Raw genomic sequence first — 25,399 nt, 5'->3', positions numbered from 1 at the left:
AAAGACAAGATGCTCTGCAATGCCCCTAATAAGTTTGCATGGGCAAGGGTAATTCCGACACTTTCTGACTATTAGCTGACTGTTCAATCTTTTTATATTTTCTGATGCTAACTCTTGACATAATTTCCTACATTTTTACAAATTGTGATAGGAGGGAAGGAGGTGGCAGAGATGGTCCCACAAGTACGCCAGAGCCCAAGCGGCTGGGGAAAGCCCATACAGGCACCATCCCCCAGCTCCTGGGGCCAAGGTGGCAAATCCTCCATGAGGAGATGGGGAACTGGCCACGTTGGGCCACCCTTTCCCCAAAGCCGCATCCCAGACTCCAAAGAAACTCTCTTCCAAATCTCTAGTTCATTTTTCAAAACATGGAGGTTTTATATTCTCATTTGCTGGATTTTTTGATGTCGACCCAATGCATTTTTAACCTCACCCAGAAAAACTGTTGAAGTGGGGTTGAATGCTAAGAAGGGGAAAAAATGTCATCCCGCAGGAGCACACAACCTAAATCTAAAGGGTTAAAAGTAGGCTAACAGGCACCCATCAGCATGTCTGCATTCTAGAGACAAACACAGTTTAAGATCAGAATCAGTTCTTAAAAAAGATCCATCCCATACCTTGAACATATTTACTCCAGTTACTTGATATTGTTCTGAAAACCTCCTTCATGCCGTATTCATCTTATCTGCTACTGTAATTCACAGATTTTATTTTCCACTATATTTTTAATTTATATCATGTTTTATTTATACTACTGTCTTTTATGAAACCCCAAATTTCAAAACTGACATGAGCATTACACACATAAAGTAGACTTCTTATTATCAACATGGCATAGGAGACAAAAAATGACAGGAATAAATCTTAGGTTTTATGTTGGCGAGATGTTCTGCAAAGTAAGTGACATTTCTCAGCAATACAAATTGTACATTAAAAGATAATTTTCAGAACATGATACCAGCTATGGAGTGCAGCACCATTACGCAAAGTAATATCGAAGCTGTGCTTTAGCAAATGCTGTTTTTATGTTGTACTAGTTTGGCATCAAGATTGCATCAGGTCTTGTGAGTAGACTTTGGAGTGATTAAGTTTACTGTGCACAAAAGCCAGTTATTTGGCAAACTGTCGATACAGCGTAATTGATATTTTAATTACACTACTAATACGTACATGCTGTTCACAACGAGCCTCCTCATTGGTGTTACACAAACTGCGTATTTATAGCGCTGATTATTGTTCCAAAGAAGTTTGCTTAAATGCAATTGGTAATATTTTAAATTGCTATAAAAGCAAACCAAATTGTTTCGCAAACGCTTAACAGCAGGCAACGCACAGCACAGTGCAAACAAGAGGGACCATCTCACTTGACATATGTTCTGGGGATAACATGCGCACCCTCCACGCGGTTATGGCACGGTTATTTTATGGCTGATAAGGCAACTCTTTAACTAGTGGGACTGCCCCAGAGCCACCGGCTTATCAGAAAGATAGTGACCAACTCAAGGAGAGGAAAGGAAAGATTAGGAGGATGAATTTCTATGAAATAGTTAAAAGGTGCAGCACAACCGGATCACCACGTGGCGCAGAGATGCTGCTTAATTGGAAGCAGCAGTTACACCACGTTGGGACGGGACCTGCTGTCTTTCTGGCCAAGCAATGAGTAGGGGCAGATAAGGACCCAGTTTGCAGCACAAAACCAAAAGCAACTCAGACAAGAGAGACACTTCTACAGTCAGAGTTTCACACACACATTGGCTCCCACTGTGCAAGACCCTTCCAGCATCGTACAATGTGGTGCTGTAGGTAAGAGCACATTTTAATGCTTTCCTACATCCCCTTGTTATGGGACAGAAAGAAAAGGGTGGACATGAGCGTGTAGCAGTGGCTGCAGCACAAAGGATGGACGGGGAAGAAGAAATCTAGATCAGGGGCACGATGAACAGGGCGTGTGGGTGCAAGAGCACTGTGTTTTACAGGCTGCAGATCTCCTGTGCGCCTCTGGCTATTACTTTGCACTTGTATGTTATTTTTCTGTCTTGCCTCTGTAGGTAGTAAGTTCTCCAAGGTATCTCCTCCCTGTAGGTTTTGCACCATGTCAAGCACCTGTGGCTCTGGCCCAGGTATGTATGATATAGATGACATTACAATTGTAACAGCATGTAACTGTAATAATAATAATAATAATAGTGATGCCATAATATAGAGCAAAAGTCATTTATAGGTGGATATCATGGAAAATCTCCTAAGGGTGAGACCTCCTAAATGACACAGTAATCCCATGCAACTCATCCTTTGAGAGGTGCCAGGTGGAATTTGTCACGTCGAGGCAGGATCCCCCCGGGCCAGAATCCGGCACCGGCTGGCAGAAGCCTGCAAAGCCCAGGAAGACCTTTGCTACCTCCCAGGAAAGACCAAGCACTTTGCGTGTATCGCAGGTCTCAGAGCCCACTCCATACAGATATGCCAAAGGGAAACTGGGCATGAGAGGTGCTGACCATCAGCCAGACCCTTCAGCCATCCATAAAATTTGCAGGCTGCAATCAAGCCTCTTTTCTCTGAGGATCTGGGCTGTTAGGAGGAGACTGTCTGCAGAGGGAAAATCCACTTTATAAAGCACCAAGGAGGAGACACACAAAGACATGAACAGGAGCAGTGTCCTCCTCTCCAGGTTGGGTACCTACCTGCCTTTTGGAAAATCACTTCTCAAAAACCCACTGGCCATTCCCCTGCAGGTGCAACGTGCTCTCGCCGTGGCAGTGCCAGCTCCCCATCTCCTCTCCCCCTCCCTGGCCCTCCTCCACGTGCAGCGCCGGCCAGACGCGGCAGGGGCATGCTGAAGTAAGGGGACTTCACAGCACGAGACAAAAATAGGATTTTAAACTACTGGAAAAAGCAACTTGGCTTATTGCAAAGTAAATTAATTTGTTAAGTGCTGTTGCTCTGTTGTGGGCTGACCAGAGCCACAGAGGATGGACCAGTGCGAAAGGGGAGCTGGGACTGCATCTGCCTCTGGAGAAGCTGCTCTGGGGGAAGGTCGGGGTGTCCCCTTGCTGGGGGTCACTGGGGTCCCAGCCTCCTCCCCTCATGCCCAGCTGAGCTGCCAAGGAGCAGTTCTCCTGTGGGGAGGAGGCTCTGAGAGGTTTTCACAAAAAAAGGCAGGTTCCCGTGTAAGATCCCCACCCTGGAAGGTGAAGGTCACCCTCTTCGAGACCCTGCAGGCCAAGGTGATACCTTGCCTTCTTCCTTTCCCTTGTTTGGGAACTAAATCTTGCATTACCGAGCAAAACCCACATCTGCTTTGCTTCTCAGCTATCACAACAGTTCACTTGGGAGAAAAGCGTGTCATGACACCTTACTTTCTCCTGTCTCAGAAATGGGATACCCATGGGTGAACCCAAGCACCAACCACGCAAGTGCACTGGTAGGAGCTTGGTCCCTCAGGTTCCCTCTTCTCATGCCCAGCCCAGTCCTCGTGAGCTCTGCTGCTGCCTGAGCACTCGCGGAGTCGGGACCTGACTGTGCCTCCCATCACCCCCATTCTCTCCCAGCGGCACTTGGCAGGGACCACTCAGAAGCATCTGCGTCAGCTATGCGAAAAGAAGGTCTGCTGCTCTGCAGGGAGCTTGTACTGGTGTTCAGGATGACTGGGAAGCTCAGGGAGGACCTCTCCCACAGCAGAAGAGGACCCGTATTCCCACAGGGACTCGCACTTCTGCACCTGCGTCTCTGGCGGGCAGCTGTTGCTCCGAGAGCACGGGCAGGAGCAGCAGCATTCCTGCTCTCCTCCAACACAGAGAGCTCAGCCACGACGGCTAAAACTTCAGAAAGTAACTATCAATATGTGCCCCTTCCTCTGAGAAAGCCTGTTTTTAAATACATACAAGAACAATTTACTCTTTGATTGGGAATCTTGTCTCCCAGGTTCCGACCTGGAGTGAAATTTTATGACCAAGCGATAAAGCTCAGGGGGAGGTGTGGAGGGAAGGGGGCTTTCAAATGAAAATGCCAACAGATACTTAAAGCCAGAAGCATGTGTGGGTGTTGCTAAATCAAGCTCGCAAGTAGGTGGGGCAAATGCCTTAAACGAGTTTGTGAAGGTAAAATAACGTTCATTAAAAATAGAAAAACAACTGAAAAAATATCCTTTGTATTCAACTTCACACTCGTACATCATAATGTTCCAGTAAAAGCCCATTTTCCCTTGAGATAATAAAAGAATTGAATTTTTCCTTATCGGTCATCTATTTTTCTAGCTAAAGCTATTACTCCCTCTCTGCGGTTGCTAGGCAACAAGAAATATTAATAGCAGCTTTTATTAGCTTAGCTTTAGCAGTGGAGTACCAGAATGAGAAAATGGAAAACATAAATGTGTTACATAAATCTTTCAACCTTTCAGGGTTTGTGTTAGTCTCTGTTTTCATAATGATTTATTGAAGTGATGGTTCATTTATGAGAAAAAGGAGTGTGAAATAAGAAAACGGAACATTACCCTGAAGGACTGTTTGAAAATAAATAATTATAGGAGGTGAAGAAAAGCTGTTTAAAACCATTTTTCTGAGTTTTATAAAATTTAAAAAGACATATTTCTTTCATTTATTGCCTCTGAGAAAAACACTAGCAGGGAATTGCAAACAGGGCTCTGCTTAATACAAAGAACTCTTCATGTATGGTTGTATTATTACTATTTTCCATCAAGGGCTCATGTTCGGGAGTTTAGTTTTTAAATACCGAACCATTAATAAGCAGAAAGACAAATTAGTCAAAACCTAAAGCACACAACACAAAATTACCAGTGCAGACTTATCCAGGACTGAAACACGGGGGACTCCGCTAAGTTTTTGCTACCGGTGACACGCTGCCAGCCTGGGGTTTGAGGGAGCTGGCTGAGCGCTGCCCCACCGCCGCTCTTGCTTGCTTGTTTATTTATTACGGCTCTTCCAAGGAGCACGAACTTGCTCTAAAGGGCACTGCTGCATGTACGTTGCATTGGGATACAGCTTACTTTAAATAACTTACTTTAACAGTCAGTGATTTAAAAATATTGAAATATTTATGTATTGGTTGTATTTACCAACAACATGTAAGTTGTATTGCCTACTGGGATCATGTATTTCCAACGACTTAGATAAAAGACTGGCATTCTTACTTGGCTTTTGTGTCAACATCTAATTGGTTTCTTTCTTATATCCTCTATTGGAAAACTTTTAACACTCACTGGCTCTGTACAGCCACGTCCCACCGTGTTGCCTCCCGCCCAGCGCCCTGACCGCCTGCCTAGGGCTGCACCCTGGGCTCTCCAGGGAAAACTGCTGCGATTCCCACTGCCTCCGGCTCCGGCTGGAAATAAGAAACGCTGCTGTGTTTGACAGGGAGCAGCGGTCTTGGGAAGGATGGGAGCTGGGAGAGACCTGTGCAGCTACGAGAGCTGGCCGGGGGGCTGGTCCTGCCACCTGCCTGCAGGAAGACCTCGAGGTCCTCCTGGTCTCAAGACCTCGCTTGAGGTCTTCTGGTGGGCACCAGAGAGGGTGCTTCTCCTTGGAGCCCTATGCCATCCCCACAGCCCGGGCATGCACGCCCCAGCTCCGGGAAAGGGCTACTTTTCCTTTCCATTTCCCCCATGGGAGATGGGCAGGTGGGTTACTGCTGAGTTGTTTTACTGTTTTCCTTTCTGTTCCACAGCACAGCCCCATAGCGTTGGGAAACAGCTATTCAGATTGCAAAGTCAAACAACCAGCTCTTCAGGAATTTCAGGGCTGCACTCATCCTTGGTACTACAATTCAACCCCCACTTACCCTTTACTCTCTCCCCTCTACATAAACAGGTTCCACAGGTAACTGGAAATTTGCCGTTTTCACACCATGAATGTGCTTTTCGTCACTGGAGATTTTTAATATTTTTCAAATAATCTCTTTTCACTCAACAAACTGAAACAAAGAACTTCCAAGCTGTGGCTGCAGCCTTTTTTCACTCGAGCCGATGCTCCAGCTTGCTGCGAGCAGAAAAAAGTTATCCCACTGGGCTCAAGGAAATGTTAATGCCTTTAAAATAGTCTCAAAGATCTCTCACCACGAGAAGCACCAGGAAGATACAGACACAGGGACAGTGGCCAGTCTCTCCAATCAAACTCTACATACCTGCTATAAAGCCAATGTTTGCTCATAACAGCTGCCACATGTCCAAAACGATGCTTCCCCATGCAAAAATACACGGCTCTGCCCTAATTTCACCTGGACACGGCAGGGCAGGAAAGGAGCAGGGCGGCTGTAGCCCCACAACACGCGCCACAGGAAAACAGGCTGATTTTTCAGCATGCCCCAGCATGTCAACGTCCTTCAACCGGGCTTGGAGGAACACAAAGTTCCGGGGTTTCCGAGCGGTGGTGGCGGGCTCCGGGCAGTGCTGTCCCCCTGACTGGGGGCTCCCGGCTCCCCCCAGCCTGGCGCAGCACCCAGGTACCGGGCACTGTCCCACCTGATAAGCAGAGATACCCCCAGCCCGCTCAGCCCCTATCTAATATTTATGGAAATACATTTGCGCTGCATTGGAGATTCTTGGGCTCTGACCTTGACCGCCCTTTGTTTCTGTCAAATATGTTCTGCCAAATCCCTTCTGAAATCTCATTTATTCACAGCAGCTCCTTAACCCAGCGGGCACCCCGCCTCGCTGGCGATCGCTGCCAATTCGTGGCGTTTCTCTGCCCCCTCCCCTGCTTTGCCCCACGTCCCCGCAGCCCCGGGTCCCAGCCCTGGTGTGGCCCCAGCCCAGCAGGTCTTCCTGCGGTCCCCGGAGGGCTCAGCAGCCGCTTGTCCACACCGTAACACTGCTGGGATGTTCACAGCGGGCAAAGTCATTCTCTTTCCATGGAAAACACTTTTTTCCTCTTTATTTTTTCCTAAATATTCCCATTTCTCAATGAAAATCACATCTCTCCTATTTTCTTTCCCTCCTGCCATTCCTCCTCTTTCCCTCCTCTTTCCTTCCTCTTTTCCCATAGCAAAAGAGAGGACAGTAGAAAAAAAAATCCACTGTATTAAGAATTTTCTGTTTGTTTCTTGTCACCAACACAAAAAATAACCAATGAGCCAGCCCTGCCTCCTCCCCAGCCTCCCTGCACCCCGCTCCATCAGTCTTCCTAACGTCACATCTTCTGCCATCTCTTTGCCTACTCTTGCCCACCCATCCCTGCTTCTCTTCTCTCCAGCTGCCTGCACCCCACCTTCAGTGTTTGAAAACTCCCTTGACTTCTAAAAACTGATGGGAAAAAAAATAATAATAAGGAAATAAAGTGACAGAAACAGCAGTGAAGAACCATGTTATGTAAATGTAGACGTGGTCCATGGGGCAGAGCGAAGTGTGCGGAGGCCGGTGGCGTGGAGCGTGCTCTGGATTACGATGTTGAAGGGATAAGGAAAGGTAGAGGTGACAGTGGCTTTGGTTTTTCCCCATCAGGGTACAGCTCCTTTGCTCGAACGAGGGGCTCCAGCTCCTGACACCCTAGGGAGGGGCTGGAGCCAGGAGCAGGGTCTGGCACACAGCAAATCCACCTTCATTCTCCAGCTCTCAACCTGCCATGGGAATTTCTGCACTGATTTAAACCCGCTCTGACTTGGTATTCACCTGCAGAATAGGAGCGGCAGCCTCCTTCCTTGCAGAGGCACAGGGAGGCGTAATTCCATCTAAGGATAATGTTAGGATGTCCCAGGACAAGAGACACACCAAAGGGGACAGCAACCTGCACCTGTATTTTCCTCATTCACTTCTGAGCTGTAGAGGAAAATGCCAATCCCATAGCTCTCAGTGAGTCATGGCTCACGTATTTTCAGCAGCTCAAGATTTTCTCACGAGGATGCCTTGAAAAAATCCCAAGGCTCAAGCTGCTTTTTTAGAGGAAAAGTCTAACCAGTGTCTAAACATTTTACCTTGAATTGTTTGTCATTTGTCACTGTATTCAAACCAAAAGACATGGCAGCCAAGGCAGGAAATAGCTGAGCATGCAAAAACCAGAACGAACTACAGCAAAGAGCAGCAGCAAGGAGAGAGGCTCCTGGCACCAGCATTTGCATGAGCAACGTCGGTCCTGCAACAAAGACAAATCCTCTGCCTGCCTCCTCTGCAGCGCTCAGGCAAGGCTTGCTCACAGACTGGCTTCCCACCACTACCTGTGCAGCAATAAATCCCCTCTTTTTGGAAGTGTTAGCAAACAAGCCCCTTTCTTGATCTGGAGGCGTCCTGCTGCAAACACCCACCCGAAGGTGGTTGACTTTGGGGCAGGGCTGTAGCACATTGCGTGCCCTGCACCGTCATGCAGCGATGCCCGAAGCACGGCTGGCTTCACGGGGCCACCACCGAGCGGGCTACGGCTCGATGGGCACGCGGGCAGGAGGTAGTAACCGTATGAGTTTAAAAATCTGCTCTGTCTCCAGGATTTTATTGTGTTCTCACGTGCATGCGCTGCTCCCATTAATGCTAACAGGAGTTATATGTGTGCTATGCGATGAATGGTGCCGTCATGGGCTGCTGCTGGAGTAAGGGGAGACTCGATTAGGGCATCCAAAAAAAAAAGGGGGCTAGAAAGTGTTACCTTTCAGTGGGAGAAGTCTGATGGCATGGAAAAAAGGCTTTGACAACAGGGTACGGCAGGATTTAATTTTGACCTGAAATTGCAACACAGTTCACTCCCCGATCTACTTCCTTTGCTGCTGGGACCTGTGAAGATGTATTACAGCTCCAAGGGTTTCCGCTCAAAACTAAACAGTTTCACTTCACTATCGGCTGGAAAATTCTGGGTTCACTGGATTTTTTATTTTTGTGGTAAGGGGCAAACAAATCTTAATCTCTCTATTCTACGTTTACAGCCCACTAAGTCCCTTTCTTATCTTCTCTGGCTCAGTCCTGATTTATTGTCACGATGCTGCATTTGTAAAACAGTACCATAAAGTAAGAAAGAGAACATTTCCCAAGGACTACTCCAAAATAAATTATTTCAGACGTACAGAAGCTGCTTAATAAATCCCACTATTCTTGTTTCTTTAGGTATTTTAGAAAGTGATTTATAAGTGCAATATCACCTCTCAAAAATGAGACAATCAACACAGGATAAAATTATCGTGTTATGAAAATAGGGGTCAGGCAAAGGGGCTGTGCTTTAAATTAAACCAGGGAAAAATATTTCATCTGAAACTGACTCTTTTTGTCTCAGAAATGAATGTTTTAATCACCTAAGAACCTAAAAGCTAACACAGAGGCCTAAGTAATATTTAATTTAATAGAAATTTCATAGAAATATGCCTGTGTTCAATATTGATGGGCAGAACATGATATTTTTCTTAAACACACTAAAAATGAAACTTGGAGACACATCAAGACTTTCGAAAGCCTTGGGATTTTCCTAGACTCAGAGATAATATCCCATTTAAATATTTAAATATCACTACCTTTCAGACTGTTATCTATTCAAGCAATCAACACCAAATGTTCTCCAGCTAGCGCCGTGGCAGACTCGCAGGCATGCTATTTAAGTAAAATTAACTCTGTTTTATATTGATGCCTTCCAACGGCATCCATGAAAATCAATGATCTTAGAGAGAAACAATGTAGAAAACTAACCATAGGGCTAAATCTGCTAAAGAGGAAAATATTATTAAACAGCAACAGTATTAATTCAATACCACTGTCAAAATCAAGTCACAACCTTTCCTCAGTGCTGCTGATACAGAGCATCGTAAGGTCTAATTAGCCCTGAAGTTTCTTCCCAGAGCTGCACTTACTTCATTATCCCTGCTTTATTTATCCCTACAGAAGAGTCATTTGAAACTTCGCAAGGTATCCCCTTGCCACGGCGTGAGCCAAGAGGCAATTTGAGTTTGCAAGGGCAGGAGGGATCTTGTTCCCCTTGAAATCAATAGGACAGCTCTCCCTTCACGGAGCATCCCTGCTCCTGCTGCTGATGCCACTGGGGCTGCCCTGGCAGCAGGACACAGGGTTGACGGGCTGGGGGCTTTTCCCAGCAGGAGAAAGGATGCAGGGCGGAGGGGCTATGAACTAGGGGCTTTGGCTGGTCACCGTCACGCGGGGTTGGAGCACATGCACTTTGCTTGGTTCAGTGAGGATATTACGTACCCAGCGGAAAAAACCCGTCCCCCCTGCTGTCGAGCAGTTAATAAGGCTCAGGAAGACACACAACTGGAAACATAAAATTGCCACCACGAGCATGGCCATGCAGGTGACTGCAGTGTCTGCCACCGCACCCCGACCTTGGCAGGCAGCAGTGCAGCACGGCAGGGCTGCATCACCAGCTCTTCCCAACCCCCCGTGCAAACATCTCATCGTTAACATCCTTCTACGTTCAGTTGAACTCATAACACGACATAAAGAGCGGCTTTAACAAAAGATAGTATGAGGGGAAAGCCACTGACCGTGGGTAGCTGGCTGGAGAGAAGATGCCCATCCTGACTCAACATGTTGGAGACCATGATGGCCGGCAGGTCCATGTTCTGGTAGGGGTATGCTGGTATCAGGCTGTTTGGAGGGAGGCTGTGGCACAGGGAGTGATATCCAGTTTCGTGGTCCACCAAGTGCAGGAGGGAAGGGTCGGGAAGATTAGGAGGCGTTATAGGAGGGATCTCATAGTCTTCGTTATTCTCATTCTGACCATTATACGTCTAGAACATGAAAAAGACATTTTGCAATGCGTCACTGCCTTGTTGCTTCAGCAAAGAAAAGCGATTATTTGTGTAAGAAATACAAAAGCACATTCCAGTGGAAATGGTTTTGTTTTAATAAAAAAGACATCTCCAGCTCCGGACACCAGCAGGTCGTAACTACGTAGGAAGCAGGCAGTGAGTGTGGCAGCGCCGCACCACCCATCAGGGACACACAGGTCCTCGCACACCTCAGATCTGCCTGGGGCACCCGCACGGCTCCCCTCTCCCACGCTGCATCCCTCTAGCACATCTTTAGCTTGCCAAAACCTCAGCAGAATCCTCCTCGCCCGGATTGCAGCCAGGCAAGTGATGCTCGCAGAGCCCACAGCCAGGAAAGATCATGGCCATTTCCCAACCAGCTGCTGCATTTTTAAGGCAAAGTCCCTCTCTGGGCACCCAGCTCAGCTCTTACCATATCTACAGTTTGTATTTTCAAGAGTGTTTACGAGAATCAGCTCCGTAGAATTAACTAGTACTTGGGAACAAAATTCCCGTTGATTCCTCACAAACTCCAGCACAGAAGCTACAACCAGGGAGAGAGATTTGGAAACACGGCCATCACATGTTTTTTAAATCTTTTAGAGAAAGCCTGCATGACTCCACCACACACGGAGATTTGTCCTTCCTTATATCCACATCCAAACTGTATTTGGACAAGCACTCCCCCACCTCCCTGTCAACGCTCCCTCGAGGTGACCACAAACACGCAGAGATGTTGCTACTCCTCGTGCTTCCCGTGTTTTCTGGTGGCTTGTTTACTTTTAAGCATTCCAATTTACAAGGAGAAAGAATATGTTATAGCACCCGTGCAATCGTTTTGACTTCAGACAAAAACGTATTTGCTTCATAATGTGAGTGTGAATCTATCCAAAATTATTAATTATCAAAGCAAAATATAATGAGTCTCTGGCAGAGGAGGCTTATTCTAAACATCTACTGTTTCACATATTATTATAGCATATGAAATCCTGATTCGCCATAGTATTATACACATGGATTTTAAGCTAAATTTCTCAGATCAGCTAGTTTCATGGTTGGATTTTGACTTAATACTTGATTTAAGAGCAAAACCCCAGATGTGTGCAAAACCAGTTAAGCACTCTAGGCTTTATTAATCCATTGCCCCAGAGCTCACACTCGAATTCATGCTCTTCATCACCCCAGACTGCAGGGAGAAAACCCTTAATAAAATAAAATAAACCCCATATTTAACCAGAATACAGAAGTCGGTGGGAGAGGCAGCGGGGCACAAGGAGGGGTCTGGGGAGAGGTGGAAGGGCTCCCAGCAGGACCCCGCGGGCACAGCCTGGGAGAGGCACGTCCCTGAGGGTGTCAGAGCAGGGGTCACTCCTGCCTCCCCCCGCCGGGGCTGGAAGCAGCTCATCCTCCGCGAGGATGGACCCCCACCTCTTGCCTCCCCTCGGCCTGTTGCAAAAAGAGACAGAGAAAAGGGCAGGATTGCACGTCCCACCCGACCCTTCACGTTCGCCTGAGATTCCCACTGGCTGTGGGGAAATACGAGTATGCAAGAAATACAAGACGGAGCCCGGGCTGAGATAGCTCGGTACCAACAGCTATTGTTCAAGGGAAATTCAAGCCCAGCTATTTTTCCAGCCAGCTTCTGTCTAGCAGTGGTATTATACGGGGAAGGCAGGGGGCTGAGAGGATGTACACAAGAGCAGACAGATAGATCCCATTTAATACGTCTAGTAGTTAGGTTTCCGTTTGGGCTACACACTTCGAGGTACACCGATTCTTTCCCAGTTATTTAAGAGGATTTTGCTCCATGCTTTACGGAAAGGGATTTAAATAAATCATTGCACAGCAAACTTGTTCCTCCAACTGGTTTATTTTGGTATCAGGTATATAAGCAAGTGGCTTTGCTGTACTTAACTAAATTATGTAAAACCCACTCAAAGTTTCCTAAAGCTCTCTTCAAAACTACAAGTTCCTTGTGTTGCTGCACAGCAGCTCACCGAAGGGCTTTGAGGTGGTTTTGTAAGGAGCGCGAAAGCCCCGTCGCCCTGCTCACCCCCCTGCACATTTCTGCCTCTGCTCTATTCAGCGGGGGAAAAAAAAAAAAAGAGACCTGTTTAAATCACAAAGCTTTCCGAACAGCTACAGTATTGTGTAGACATATCAAAATTACAATCAAAGCTGTACACAATCAAAATCAGATTAGACAATATCCAATCAACATAATCAGACTCGGCGCCTGCCAGCTTTTACACCCTATTGCTACCAACAACTTTCCAAAGCAAGCCGCGTTTATTCTATATATGTTTTAAATAGATCGCTAGAAAGATAAGGAAGGGAGATGAGACAGATAGACGCTCGGAAGGGTGGGAAAGGGGGATGATTTGTTGTCACACGCTGTGCCTATTGACACGTCCGAGGTGACGTCTCGGTCCCCACGAAGGGTGGTCTCATGCCGCATGCAAAAAAGCCGTCATCTCAAACCGGTAACACCCAACACCCCTTTCTACTACCATGTGGGCTACGCTGCAAATTATATTTTCTATTCTTATGTTAATTTGAATTAAATTAAACAGCCAATTATACATTATAAGGATACATTACAAATTAGATTAGTGAGCTGGTCTGAACCCATTCATCCCACCAGGACTCCAAACGCGAGTGCAGAGAAGCTCGCTCTGCTAAAAGGCTGCCCATTACGGTATACAAAAAAGCACGGAAGATCTAGGAATTTCCACTGTCAAACAGATGATAGTTGTTGTGATTACACATTATTCCTCTTCAAATTAAAACACTGAAAACTGCTGAAACAACAAGCCTCTTCTTGCAAACCCTCCCTCGGCCCACACCGCAGGGCAGATGGGTGCTGCTCGGAGTGGCCAACCCCTGCTTCTGCCGCAGCGGGATGGAGCAACGGGATCGAGCCAAGCACTCTTGGAGAGGGGACGGTGCCTTGCTCTGACTCCCTCCTTGCCCTCAGACGCCCGTGCACCTCTGTGCCTCAGCTCCAGGGGCTGTGCTCCAGGGCCAGGCACCGGGCACGGACCGAACTGCCCTGAGCACAGCACTGGGGCTATGCCCCATGCTTGCACAGTAATGCTACGGGATGGCATTGCAGCAGGTACGACCAACCTCCAACCGCACCAAAATCATATTTAAAAACAATTTTTCTTTCTTGAAAGCCAAGTTTGAACAGAGGTCCCTGGATCGTCTCCATCCACCTGCAGATTCAGGGGCAGAGGACAGAGGGGTGGAGAAGAGGTGGTGTGGGGATGTGAAGAGATGGATCCATCTGGCTGTGCTCATGCCATGCAGCTTCTCCACCACCCTTTCATCACGCCTTGCTGGGCCACAGCTCCCTAGATCTGTGCCTTTGGCATGGGGAAGTGTGGAGGGGTCTGTAATGGGGAGAAAGGCTCTGGTTTCCAGCAAGGTGACACCCAGGCCGTGTCCAGGACCACGAGGAGTCAGAACAGGTAACCGCATTACCGGCTGCTCCCTCCCAGCTCACAAGCACAGGGATGGGGACACGCTATTTGCATTCATTTGAGAGGAAAGTCAGAACTGCTGAACCCCTTGCAAAAGCACGGGGTGACTTGCAGAGCAAGGCCCCATTGCCAGAGCTGCAGTGGCACCAGCAGGCACAGCCGGTGCTCCCAAAGCACCAGCGGGTCTTGGAGACACCCCAGCGTGGCCTCCTGCCAACGCTGCTCCCTGCCACGGAGACGATATGCCGTGATCTCCTGGGCTTCCCGTACTCCCTGATGCTTTTCAGGAGAGGGAGACAGAGATGGATAGGAGGCACCCGAAATCCTAGGATCTGTAGGTGACCCACATGAGGCTAGCAGGGAAGGACACAACAGCTTGTCCAGCAGGAGAAGGTTGAGAGGGAGGACAGGGAAGTGGTGGGGCTGGAAAAGGCTCAAGGAGCTGGCAGGAGCAAGTCCCTGGGAGCAGAACAAGCGATAGAGAAGAGAGGGTGACACAGCAGAGCCCTGCAGGGTGGCCCTGGCCAAGCAGGGGGAGCAGAGCTATTTGAGGACGAAGAGGGAGGACACAAGTCCCTGCCTCTTGCATGCATGCTCAAGCAACAGCACTGTGCACACCTCGAGCGAAGCTGTGCCGACTGCGGCCCAGGTGGTTCTGCGGTGCATGTTTGTGGGTGCAGAAGAAGCAGGAGTTGCAGTTAAAGGGTGCTCCGTATGGACATGGAGCTGAATCAAGAGAGTGGGTGGAGAACAAGATCTTCACAGGGGAATGAGCTGGTCCCACTGTCTGTCTCCAGTGTCCCAGGCATGGGAAGCCTGAGTTTTAACAGTAAGATTAGATCTTTTATATGGCCGGATAAGCACCTGAATTATAAGCTCATCAAGTTGTGGACATCCTCTCTACATGCCCTTAAGCTGCACCTGAAAATTACTGAGGGTCAAGGAGAGAAGTGAGGAGCTCTCGCTCCAGACTGTCAGCATCCAGCGACAAGCAAGCTGGACGTAGCGCTGAGCAACTTCATGGCAAGTATCTGCCATTGCTGTAACGCAGCGCAAACGCCTGCAACAAAGGACCACGCTTCTGCTGCTGCTCCAGGGCAGGAGAGGAACAATCCCACCGTTCTTCTGCTCCTATCGGTGGGCTGCACCAGGCAGTGCTGGGGGAAGGTCAGGCAAGGGGTGCCGGAGCCAGAGCTGCCTTGCAGCCACCCGGGCTGGACGTGTGGCAGCTCAGGGGCTGCCCCGAGAGCCGGGCAGGTAGTGAGAACTTCAGCCCCGAAGCCTTCTTGTCTGCTTTGAGAAAGCCAGGCCATATCCCTCAGCCTTTTTACAACATCCCTGGATGTGTTTACACCCAATCCCCAGCACACCTGAGACTGACGGGGCGTGCAGGAATAGGAATGGAGATGCCTGTTCCCAGCTCTCACTGATCCATTCAAAGCACCGGGCCAGGTTTCCACTTCTAGCTCACATATACTGAGCCCAGACCTTTCTCTGCCTTGCAGCACGCAGAGTGCAGTGCGGGAGAAGGCTCTGAGGCAGGAGGCAGCTTTGGGGACTAGTCTGTCGATGGCACGCAGCTTGTCTCTGCTGCAGACACAGAGCACATCTGTGGGTTACCAACCTGCCCTGGGCATCTCTCACCTCCGCACGGCGAGATGGCCCAATGGGCACGGCGACCCTGCACACCCTCTGCCACCGGACTCAGAACCACATCAGCGTTGCTGCTGCTTCGTCTTTTGCTCCTACACCGTACCTCCTCTTGAACTGCAAATAAAGCCAAGCCCTGGTGGCTCCTGCTGGCCACTCAGTAACAAAACCACCCTGCCTAACCCTAACCGGGGACCTGAGCCCAGGGAAGCGTTCCCAGCAAGCACAGTGAAGAGGGGCTGTTTTGGATCCACCCGCCCACCCCTGCGCAGCAGCCAGGCAGCTCCAAGCATCCAGCTGATCCGAGCCTAAGGGATGTCCAGACGCCTTAATGCAGTGCAGCTCTTGAGGGACCAGCTGTGATTCAGCCAAAGCCATAACCACAGCCGTGTTTTAAAGGACACTGACAACTTGCCGTGCAGGTGACTTGTGAGGGAGCTACAAGTGTCGAGCACAACTACAAATTGAGCCGTTAGCTTTCTCTTGCCTTTCCCCTCTTGGGAGGGGAGGAAAGTGCTGTCCTTCTTTACAAAACACTCTACAGCCGGCCAGCACCATCTCTTCACTGCACGTTGGTATTAATCATAGAGGACATGACTTGACCAAGGACCTGGGAAACTGTTCTCTTCAGCAGCGTGGCAAATTTCCAGTGACCCCAATTCTCCACTGAGTCATGTTCTGTGTGATTATCCACGAGGATCCAGGAGTTGCAGCCAAGCATTGATTCAGAGAAATATTATTCACAGTGAGAAGGACAGAGATTTGCAGTATTATTGCAGGTAAATATTTGCCCTGTCAAATAACATTCAACAGTAAATATGAGCCTAAGAGAGAACATTTATTCTTGGTAAGGTACAAGGAAGTACGTAGGCTGGCGTGATCCATCCCACCCTAATCATCCAGATGACACAAAACACCATAGACTCGATGATCCTTATGGGTCCCTTCCAACTCGAGATATTCTATGATTCTATGACTCTGTACATCCCTCATCTTCTAACTAGGTTTTTCCTGCAGCTAACGCAAGAGCTTACTGCCACAGGAATGTGACCCTCTAGACACTTCAGAGATTAGATAGGTCTATGCAGACCAAAACCAGCCTGGCAGCTCTGCAAAGTGAGGAAAACCTTGCTATTTGTGAGGTTGAGAGGTATGACCAAGGGCTACACCTTGAGCTCCTGGTGTGCATGAAGAGCAGGGAGGACACGGAGGTTAAGGGCTGCTCACGCCACCCCACGAGCAGCAATGGCAATCCCCACCCTGCCACCTGAGCCCAGCTGGACATGGGGACGGCAGCAGGACCTGGGGCCCGAGGGCTGTGTCCCCAGGGAGAGTGCTCCTCTCCTACCAGCACCATGAGTTCTACCAGCGCAGCTTGGGAAAGGGGCTGCAGAAAAACAACCAGGTGGTTTGTGGGACATCTCCATTGCACCAAAGCTGGATGATGCATCGGATCGGGTCAGAAGCCAGATAAGCACATTGCTTTTTTGTACAGAGACTTTCCCTACTTCTCTTACATATATACAAAAGGATTCACCATGTGTCAGTGTTCACACAAGCTGCAGGGCACACCAGGTTGAGAGAAGATCTTGGGCCATATAAAGAGGGAAGGAGTCCAAACACAATGAATAAGTGAAAAACAAAGCTTAATGAAGGCAATCTACTCTGCATTTCCTTGAAAGCCTCCGAACCGCTCTCTCGAAACACACATTACTCAGCACAGGCATGATCATATTTGCAAGAAGGGGATTTTGATACGTTTCTCCAGCACGTGAACCACAGAGGTTTTCTGCTCGGTGCAAAGCACTGAATCCACAGGGACAGAAATTATAGTTCAGGTGGCTGGAGAAGGTGGAAGTCACTTGGACGTTGCAAACTACAAAGAAATGATCTGGGGCCAGCAAGAGAAACGGCCTGGTGCTCGCTGCAGGGTGACCGGGGGGCTGCAGGCAGGGGTGCGGACTCCTTCGCACCTCTTCTCCGGGGGGGATGCTGGAGGGCTGCACTCGCACCTGTGATTCCCAAAGCCCTGTGCCAAGAAGTGAAGTAGCGCTGATTTTCCACATCAGCAGCTCTGGGTCTTAGGAATGGAAATTGATTTGCCCCTTCTTCGCACACGGGGATCCAGCGTGTGAATGGCAGGGCCAATGAATTACTTGGGTAGAGTTGGATAAATACTGTAAAGAAGTATTTATTAAGTCAGTCACATACAATCTACAAATTGTCTTTGAAGTGTTCCCAGCCCCTTTTACATTAATTTTCACATGCTCAGGTTTTTGACTATGGGAATGTGGTTGAAAAGGGAAAAATGAGTTCTTGCATGAACATAAATGTGCATTAGAAGCGTCTGCACAATCTTCAGTAACAGGCAGCCACACCGGGGAGGTTGGGAGCACAGCAGAGCAGCAGGCAACCCACGGGAAAGCTGGGCTCTGCCTACCTCTGTGCTCCTCTTCCATACCTGTAGCAGTGGGTTTTTAAATCCCGAACAAATGTTGGTTCACCCAAAGAGCAAGCACACGCCTCCACGTTCCCCATTTCTCACCATTTCCTCCTACCGTGCAGGCACTGCCCTGACGCAGACTCTGCATGCTACGACAACCCGCAGCAGAAAGCCAGCCTCCAGCTCAAGCACAGTGCTACTGCATGGCTTCGCCGTTGAACGGAGCTGGATGTTTACCTTCTAACTTTACATGAGTTGACCTTGCCCCATCTCCTATAGACACAAATCCCATGCACTAACACAGCCATGGGTCTTCCACAAGCTGAGCCTGCCGGATGGTTTCAACCAAATTTCACAGAGCAAAAAAGTCTCTTTTCTACAAGTTTCATACAACCACATGTGCACAGAAGGGAGATACCAGGGTCCTAAACATTCATGCTTGCCCTAATAATCTTTGATCTTCTTGGCCAGTTGCTACCACAGCGACGGGACGGCGGCGATGTGGTGCCATGGTGCTCAGCAGGACGGGGACTGTGAAGGGAACCAGCCAGGAATATTCAGAGGGAACAGAAAATCTCAGTTCACTCAGAAAGATAAAGTTTTGGGAGGCATATGCCCAATTCTGCTGCTCACTGGAGAACTTTTTTTTGTTTTACATGCTGCCAAAGCCAGAAACAACATTCTTGGGACTCTCTGGCCTCAACTTGTCCATTGGTGCCTCATTTATGTGGGTAGGAAATGAAGAACACGCTACCAGTTATTAATAATCATCTGTATGATGAACAATCCCTGAGATTCAATCTGGGTAAGGATTCGCTTGTGGCTGTGGCTGAACAGAGGCAGCAGCGGTGACGGTCCCTGCCCCGTGCCCTCAGGTACAGCCCCACAGGGCTTCTTGGGATTCATGATGGGAAGCGTGTGCGTGCATTTCTGCCGCATCCCTTTCAATGTAAATAAGAGATTACAGTCAGTTTTATATTGTCCAAGCTGCGGTTGACCTGCATCACTACTTCACCAAAAAAAGCTAAAAATAATGGAGTTCTCCGAACAATTTATAGCAAAAGAAATCAGCCCTATTGTAGGCTTTTAAAAAGGCTCCCAACTCCCTCTCTCCCCCCACTTTTTTTTTTTTTTAATCAGTATCTTATCCAGAACTGGAATCCTGTCAAGAATAGTGGATAGCAGAGAACTATAACTTCTTATTATGTGTATAGTGATTTTATGAATTCAGTGGGGAATGAAATGCAATTTTGTCAGACTTGTCTGTGTTCATAATGACCAAGTCAAATTAATCATCGTGGATAATACTCCTGTGTCAGCCATTCAAGAGATTTTTTAATAGAATTTTTCTGATTCATGTCTTGCAGTACATCAGATCTGTAGTAATGCAGGCACTTCTAAAAATCAGTGCAATTATGGCTTCTTGTTGGCCTGTCATTTTCCTGGAATAAAAATGTCTCTGCAAAAGTCATATACTGTACATAAACCAAAATGGAAAACAAAAATATAGTTACAATTAGGCTTGATTTTTTCTAAAGATTTAATATCTTTTTGAGGCCATTATTTACAGGCAATATATAAAGCTACAGTGCATGATGCTGAAGATGGACTGGTTTATCACAACACATACCAATTTTGTCCTGGTTGTCATTCTTCCTTTGATTGCCCTATGAGTTAGTGGTTTTTGCAGGCATGGAAATGACTATCCCATAGAACAACCAGGGGATAGGTAATGGGCTTCTAGTCAAATTATTGTGTTTATTAAAAATGTATCCAGGAAAGCCCACACAGATCCCAAAGGGCTCTTGTTCAGGAAAATCTCTGGTTCAAGAAAAGGTTACAGTTACCATAAAGGCAGATATACATGCATGGCAGCAGCAGTGCAGCATGCAATGGTACATAAAGGAGTAGTAATGCTGCTTTTATCCTTCTGGGGAAGAGAGAGAGAGGCAGACCTCTAATTCCCCAGGGACACAGACAAAAATGAGTTTGGCAAGTAGTTACCCCCAGGAATAAAGAGGAAGAAAAATGTAATCCACCTCAGATATCTCAGCCTTTCCTCCTTACATTGCAAGGCAGCAATTGCCTTGTAAGAGAGTGCAGGGAAGGACTCTGTCAGAGCCACAGCATGTCCCAAAAGAGAGCTCTCCTTGAACCTGCTGGGACTCTGTCCCTCCAGATCCACCTTCTCATGCCACCAAGTACATCCTGGGGAGAAAAGCTCTCAAAACCACTTGCAGGGAGGAATGGAAACCCACGACCACATACTACCCTCCCAAGAACTCAAGACCCATGTAAAGCAATCATGTGATGGTTGGAGGCCGTCTTGGGCAGAGTGATCACGAAATGATAGAGTTTTTGATACGTGGAGAAGCGGCGAGGGGGGTCAGCAGAACTGCCACCTTAGACTTCCGGAGGGCAGACTTCGGCCTGTTCAGGAGACTGGTCGAGAGAGTCCCCTGGGAGGCAGCCCTAATGGGCAAAGGAGTCCAGGAAGGCTGGACTTTCTTTAAGGAGGAAGTCCTAAAGGCACAAGAGCAGGCTGTCCCCAGGTGCCGAAAGACGAGCCGGCGGAGAAGAAGACCGGCCTGGCTGACTAGAGAGCTCTGGCTCGAACTCAGGAAAAAGAGGAGAGTCTATGACCTCTGGAAGAAGGGGCAGGCAAGTCAAGAGGACTACAAAGGTGTAGCGAGGCTGTGCAGGGAGAAAATTAGAAGGGCCAAAGCTGAGCTAGAGCTCAATCTGGCTACTGCCATAAAAGACAACAAAAAATACTTCTTCAAATACATTAGCAGGAAAAGGAGAGCTAAGGAGAATCTCCAGCCCCTAGTAGACGGGGGAGGGATCACAGTGACCAAGGATGAGGAAAAGGCTGAGGTACTTAATGCCTTCTTTGCCTCAGTCTTTAATAGCAGGGCCAATTGTTCTCTGGGTACCCAGCCCCCGGAGTTGGAAGACAGGGATGGGGGCCAGAATGGAGCCCCCATAATCCAGGGGGAAATGGTTAGTGACCTGCTGCACCACTTAGACACTCACAAGTCTGTGGGGCCTGATGAGATCCACCTGAGAGTACTGAAGGAACTGGCAGAAGTGCTCACCAAGCCCCTTCCCATCATTTACCAGCAGTCCTGGCTCACTGGGGAGGTCCCTGCTGACTGGAGATTAGCAAATGTGACGCCCATCTTCAAGAAGGGCCAGAAGGAGGACCTGGGGAACTACAGGCCTGTCAGCCTGACCTTGGTACCGGGGAAGCTGATGGAGCAGATCATCCTGAGTGCTATCACACGGCATGTAGAGGATAACCAAGGGATCAAGCCCAGCCAGCATGGGTTCAGGAAAGGCAGGTCCTGCTTGATCAACCTGATCTCCTTCTATGACAAGGTTACCCACCTAGTGGATGAGGGAAAGGCTGTGGATGTTGTCTATCTGGACTTCAGTAAAGCCTTTGACAGTTTCCCACAGCATTCTCCTGGAGAAACTGTCTGCTCATGGCTGGGACGGGTGTACTCTTCGCTGGGTAAAGAACTGGCTGGATGGCCAGGCCCAAAGAGTGGTGGTGAATGGAGTTTACTCCAGTTGGCGGCCGGTCACAAGTGGTGTTCCCCAGGGCTCTGTGTTGGGGCCAGTTCTGTTTAATATCTTTATTAACGATCTGGACGAAGGGATTTAGTGCACCCTCAGTAAGTTTGCAGACGACACCAAGTTGTGCGAGAGTGTTGATCTGCTTGAGGGTAGAAAGGCTCTACAGAGGACAGGCTGGATCGATGGGCTGGGGCCAATCGTATGAAGTTCAACAAGGCTAAGTGCCAGGTCCTGCACTTGGGTCACAGCAACCCCATGCAACGCTACAGGCTTGGGGAAGAGCGGCTGGAAAGCTGCCAGGCAGAAAAGGACCTGGGGGTGTTGGTTGACAGCCACCTGAATATGAGCCAGCAGTGTGCCCAGGTGGCCAAGAAAGCCAATGGCATCCTGGCTTTGGATATAGTGATACATCCAATATAGAAATAGTGTGGCCAGCAGGACTAGGGAAGGACTAGTACATCCCCCTGTACTCAGCACTGGTGAGGCTGCACCTCGAATACTGTGTTCTGTTTTGGGCCACTCACTACAAGAAGGACATTGAGGGGCTCGAGCATGTCCAGAGAAGGGCAATGAAGCTGGTGAAGGGTCTGGAGCACAAGGCTGATGAGGAGCGGCTGAGGGAACTGGGGTTGTTCAGCCTGGAGAAAAGGAGGCTGAGGGGAGACCTCATCGCTCTCTACAACTGCCTGAAAGGAGGATGTAGAGAGGTGGGGTTGGTCTCTTCTCCCAGGTAACAAGTGATAGGACGAGAGGAAATGGCCCCAAGTTGCACCAGGGGAGGTTTAGACTGGATATTAGGAAATTTTACTTCACTGAAAGGGTTGTCAAGCATTGGACCAGGCTGCCCAGGGAAGGGGTTGAGTCACCATCCCTGGAGGTATTTAAAAGCCGTTTGGATGAGGTGCTTAGGGACATGGTGTAGTGGTGGACTTGGTAGTGTTAGGTTTACGGTTGGACTCGATGATCTTAAAGGTCTTTTCCAACCTATATGATTCTGTGATTCTGTGATTCTGTAATCAGACCAGCAGTTCGTCTGGTCAAACATGCTGACCTAAAAATTAGCCAATACTAGCTAGCGTTTTGGAGATCTAAAAATCCCTAGTGAACAATTATGGAAGCTCCTCAGAGAACAGAACAATTCATCACTCCCTTTCACCCACCTCATCTGGTTTTATCATCCTTCCACCTCCTTGCATCTCTTTTACGTTCTTGACATCAACATCTAGCGGCAGGGAGTTCCCCAGGCTCCTTACAAAATTCGCCCAAACCTACTGCTTTGCAGATTTGCTGTTGTTAGTTCTCTGAAATGCCATTTTCATGAGACAGAGCACGTCCAGGCTTCACCTTCCTCTGCTCCACGCTGTCCTGATCCATGCTGGGGTATTCACGTTGCGGCACACATGGAGATGCTACATCTGGAACCCCCATCTCCAGCTCTGGAGGCTGAACTCCGTATGACAACACCACGTCCCTATAACAAAGACCTTCAACTTCCAAATAAGCAGATGGGCTATTAAGGCTCAAAGTCTGCTGACAGTGTTTTCAGAAGCATTCAATATTGGCTTATGCAATCGTCGGCAATAACCAGAGCTCCTGAAAACTCTTTGTTGTATCGTCATAAGCAGGGCCAGGACTCTAAGGCATGTTTGATGCGTAGTTGCTCCTGGATCACCCGTAGTAATATCTAGCTTCACCTATGTTTTAGTTACCTACCCACACTGACGAGAGGACTGTTTCATTTCACTATGTGTTTTTGTGGCTATTCTTCCCTATTTTTTTCAAAGCAAGCGTGGCAGTGCTCCAGGGAAAGCTAGGAGATGTGCAAGCTCCGCTCCACATCGGCAAAGTGTACCCTCTGTCATCTGTCTCACAATCAGCCTCCTTAAAATTGTTTATAATGATTTTTGCCTGTTTTTTAAATATATTGAAGGGACTGTACCTCCAGCGAGAGAGGAGCCGATGGGGATCTAAAATTAGACCGACTGGGCCAGACTGATATAAGCCCTTTTATTTTCTTTCCTAGTATCTTGCCTGGAAGCGAATACAAGGAATATGGTAATATTCTACTCAAGAATATCATGCATTTCTGGGAATTATTTGAGGAGTACAGATTTTACATAATTGCCTTTTTTGTCTCATGGCATACTGAACTTGCATAATAAGATCAGTGCACTTCACAGAAATTCATTGTTGGACTGTACGGATTTGGTATTTTGTGTTGAGCCAAGGGTACATTATATAATGATGTATAATGCACTGTAAGCAGGTCAAGAGATAAGGCAGCCTGAAAACAGTAGTGGAGTGCATGCAAGGAAGAATTAGGAAGAAGCACTCTAAGAAATTAATTCAACCTGGCTTCAGTCGAGCAAGAAGGACCCAGAGCAGGAAGGAAACTATATTCTGTACCGTACTTGTGCCCTTTCGGTTTTTGTCTTAGAGAGTATTTCCCTTATGCTCAAAACTGAAGGTGTGGGGTTAAGGGATTAAAAAAGCCTTTGTGGCACACTTTGCATGGATGCTTTGTAGCAAGTTTTTCAGAGTTTTATCTCAAAGGACATGTCCTAGCCCTCTGCATGCAGCCAGCAGAGCCATTCTCTGTGCCGCAGGTAGTGCGGCAAACACTGCTTTACCTAGACATCTGCAGCAAGATCCTCCAGCAAAGCCATAATGGCAACACAACCCATCTTGAATCAAGTCTTTTTTCTCCCAGTGTGGCCTGATTATTTTTTTTCCTCCCATCAGCAAAGACAAATTTTCAAATGAAGCCCTGCGCGGCCCTCCCACCCCAGGGCGCAGCTGCAGCCACCAGCACGGGTGTTTGCCAGGCGTAGAGACGTGCACGTACAACTGAGAGTACGCTACCAGCACAACTGCAGAAGCAAACACTGCAGATCCCTTGCTAGAGCTGAAGGGAGCAATCTGCAATTTTTTCCTAAGTGGTCCTACACTACAGCTGGTTTTCTCTCATCACTACACACGCGCACTGTCGTACTTAACCCCAGGCTGTCCTTTTGGTACACAAATGAATGTTCACAGCACTCGGAGTGTTGATACTGCTCATGATCCCAGTCCAAGCCTACCAAGGCAGTGCAAAGCTGCTGTTCAACAGTAACCGCTCTTGGTTACGAAGATAACCAGGTGAGGTACAAAGTGAGGGCATTGGCCAGATGAAATCACAAACTGGGTCAGCCCCAGTACATTTGCTAAATTTCTAGTTGTTTAATGCTGTGAGCCAGGCCAGCGTGGCCAGCGGCGGCAGGGATCAGGCCAAGACCTTTGAAGCCCAAAGCATCGCTCACCACAAATGCGCTCAGATTTGAGCCCACACACTTCCAAAGTCAGACTTGGGACCCCAAAGCAAATTGACAAGAAAACTACATATATTTAAAAAAAAAAAAGTAATAAAATCCAACAGAAGCAGTGGCACCCCCCTTGCCCAGATTTGACGTGTCTGATTAGCACGAGGAAGGCAGAGACGTGGGGAGAGCTTGCATAATGTGGTGCAATCTAGCACCTCCCCCAGGGTGCCCAGCTGCTGCAGAAGCAATTTCACAGC

At 48.2% G+C, this 25,399-nt stretch overlaps 1 protein-coding gene across 1 annotated transcript in view; it reads right to left on the bottom strand.

The window, feature by feature from the left end:
• Nucleotides 1-25,399, bottom strand: part of TOX2 (TOX high mobility group box family member 2) — a 156,730-nt gene that overhangs the window by 53,314 nt on the left and 78,017 nt on the right. Inside the window, exon 3 of the mRNA XM_072879461.1 lies at nucleotides 10,417-10,662. Coding sequence (XP_072735562.1) covers nucleotides 10,417-10,662 — 246 coding nt within the window. The remainder of the gene's footprint in view (nucleotides 1-10,416; nucleotides 10,663-25,399) is intronic.

This window comes from Ciconia boyciana, chromosome 14 (genome assembly GCF_034638445.1).
Source record: "Ciconia boyciana chromosome 14, ASM3463844v1, whole genome shotgun sequence".
Taxonomy (NCBI): domain Eukaryota; kingdom Metazoa; phylum Chordata; class Aves; order Ciconiiformes; family Ciconiidae; genus Ciconia; species Ciconia boyciana.
Note: the sequence above shows the minus strand (reverse complement) of the source record. Positions and strands in the feature narration are given on the sequence as shown.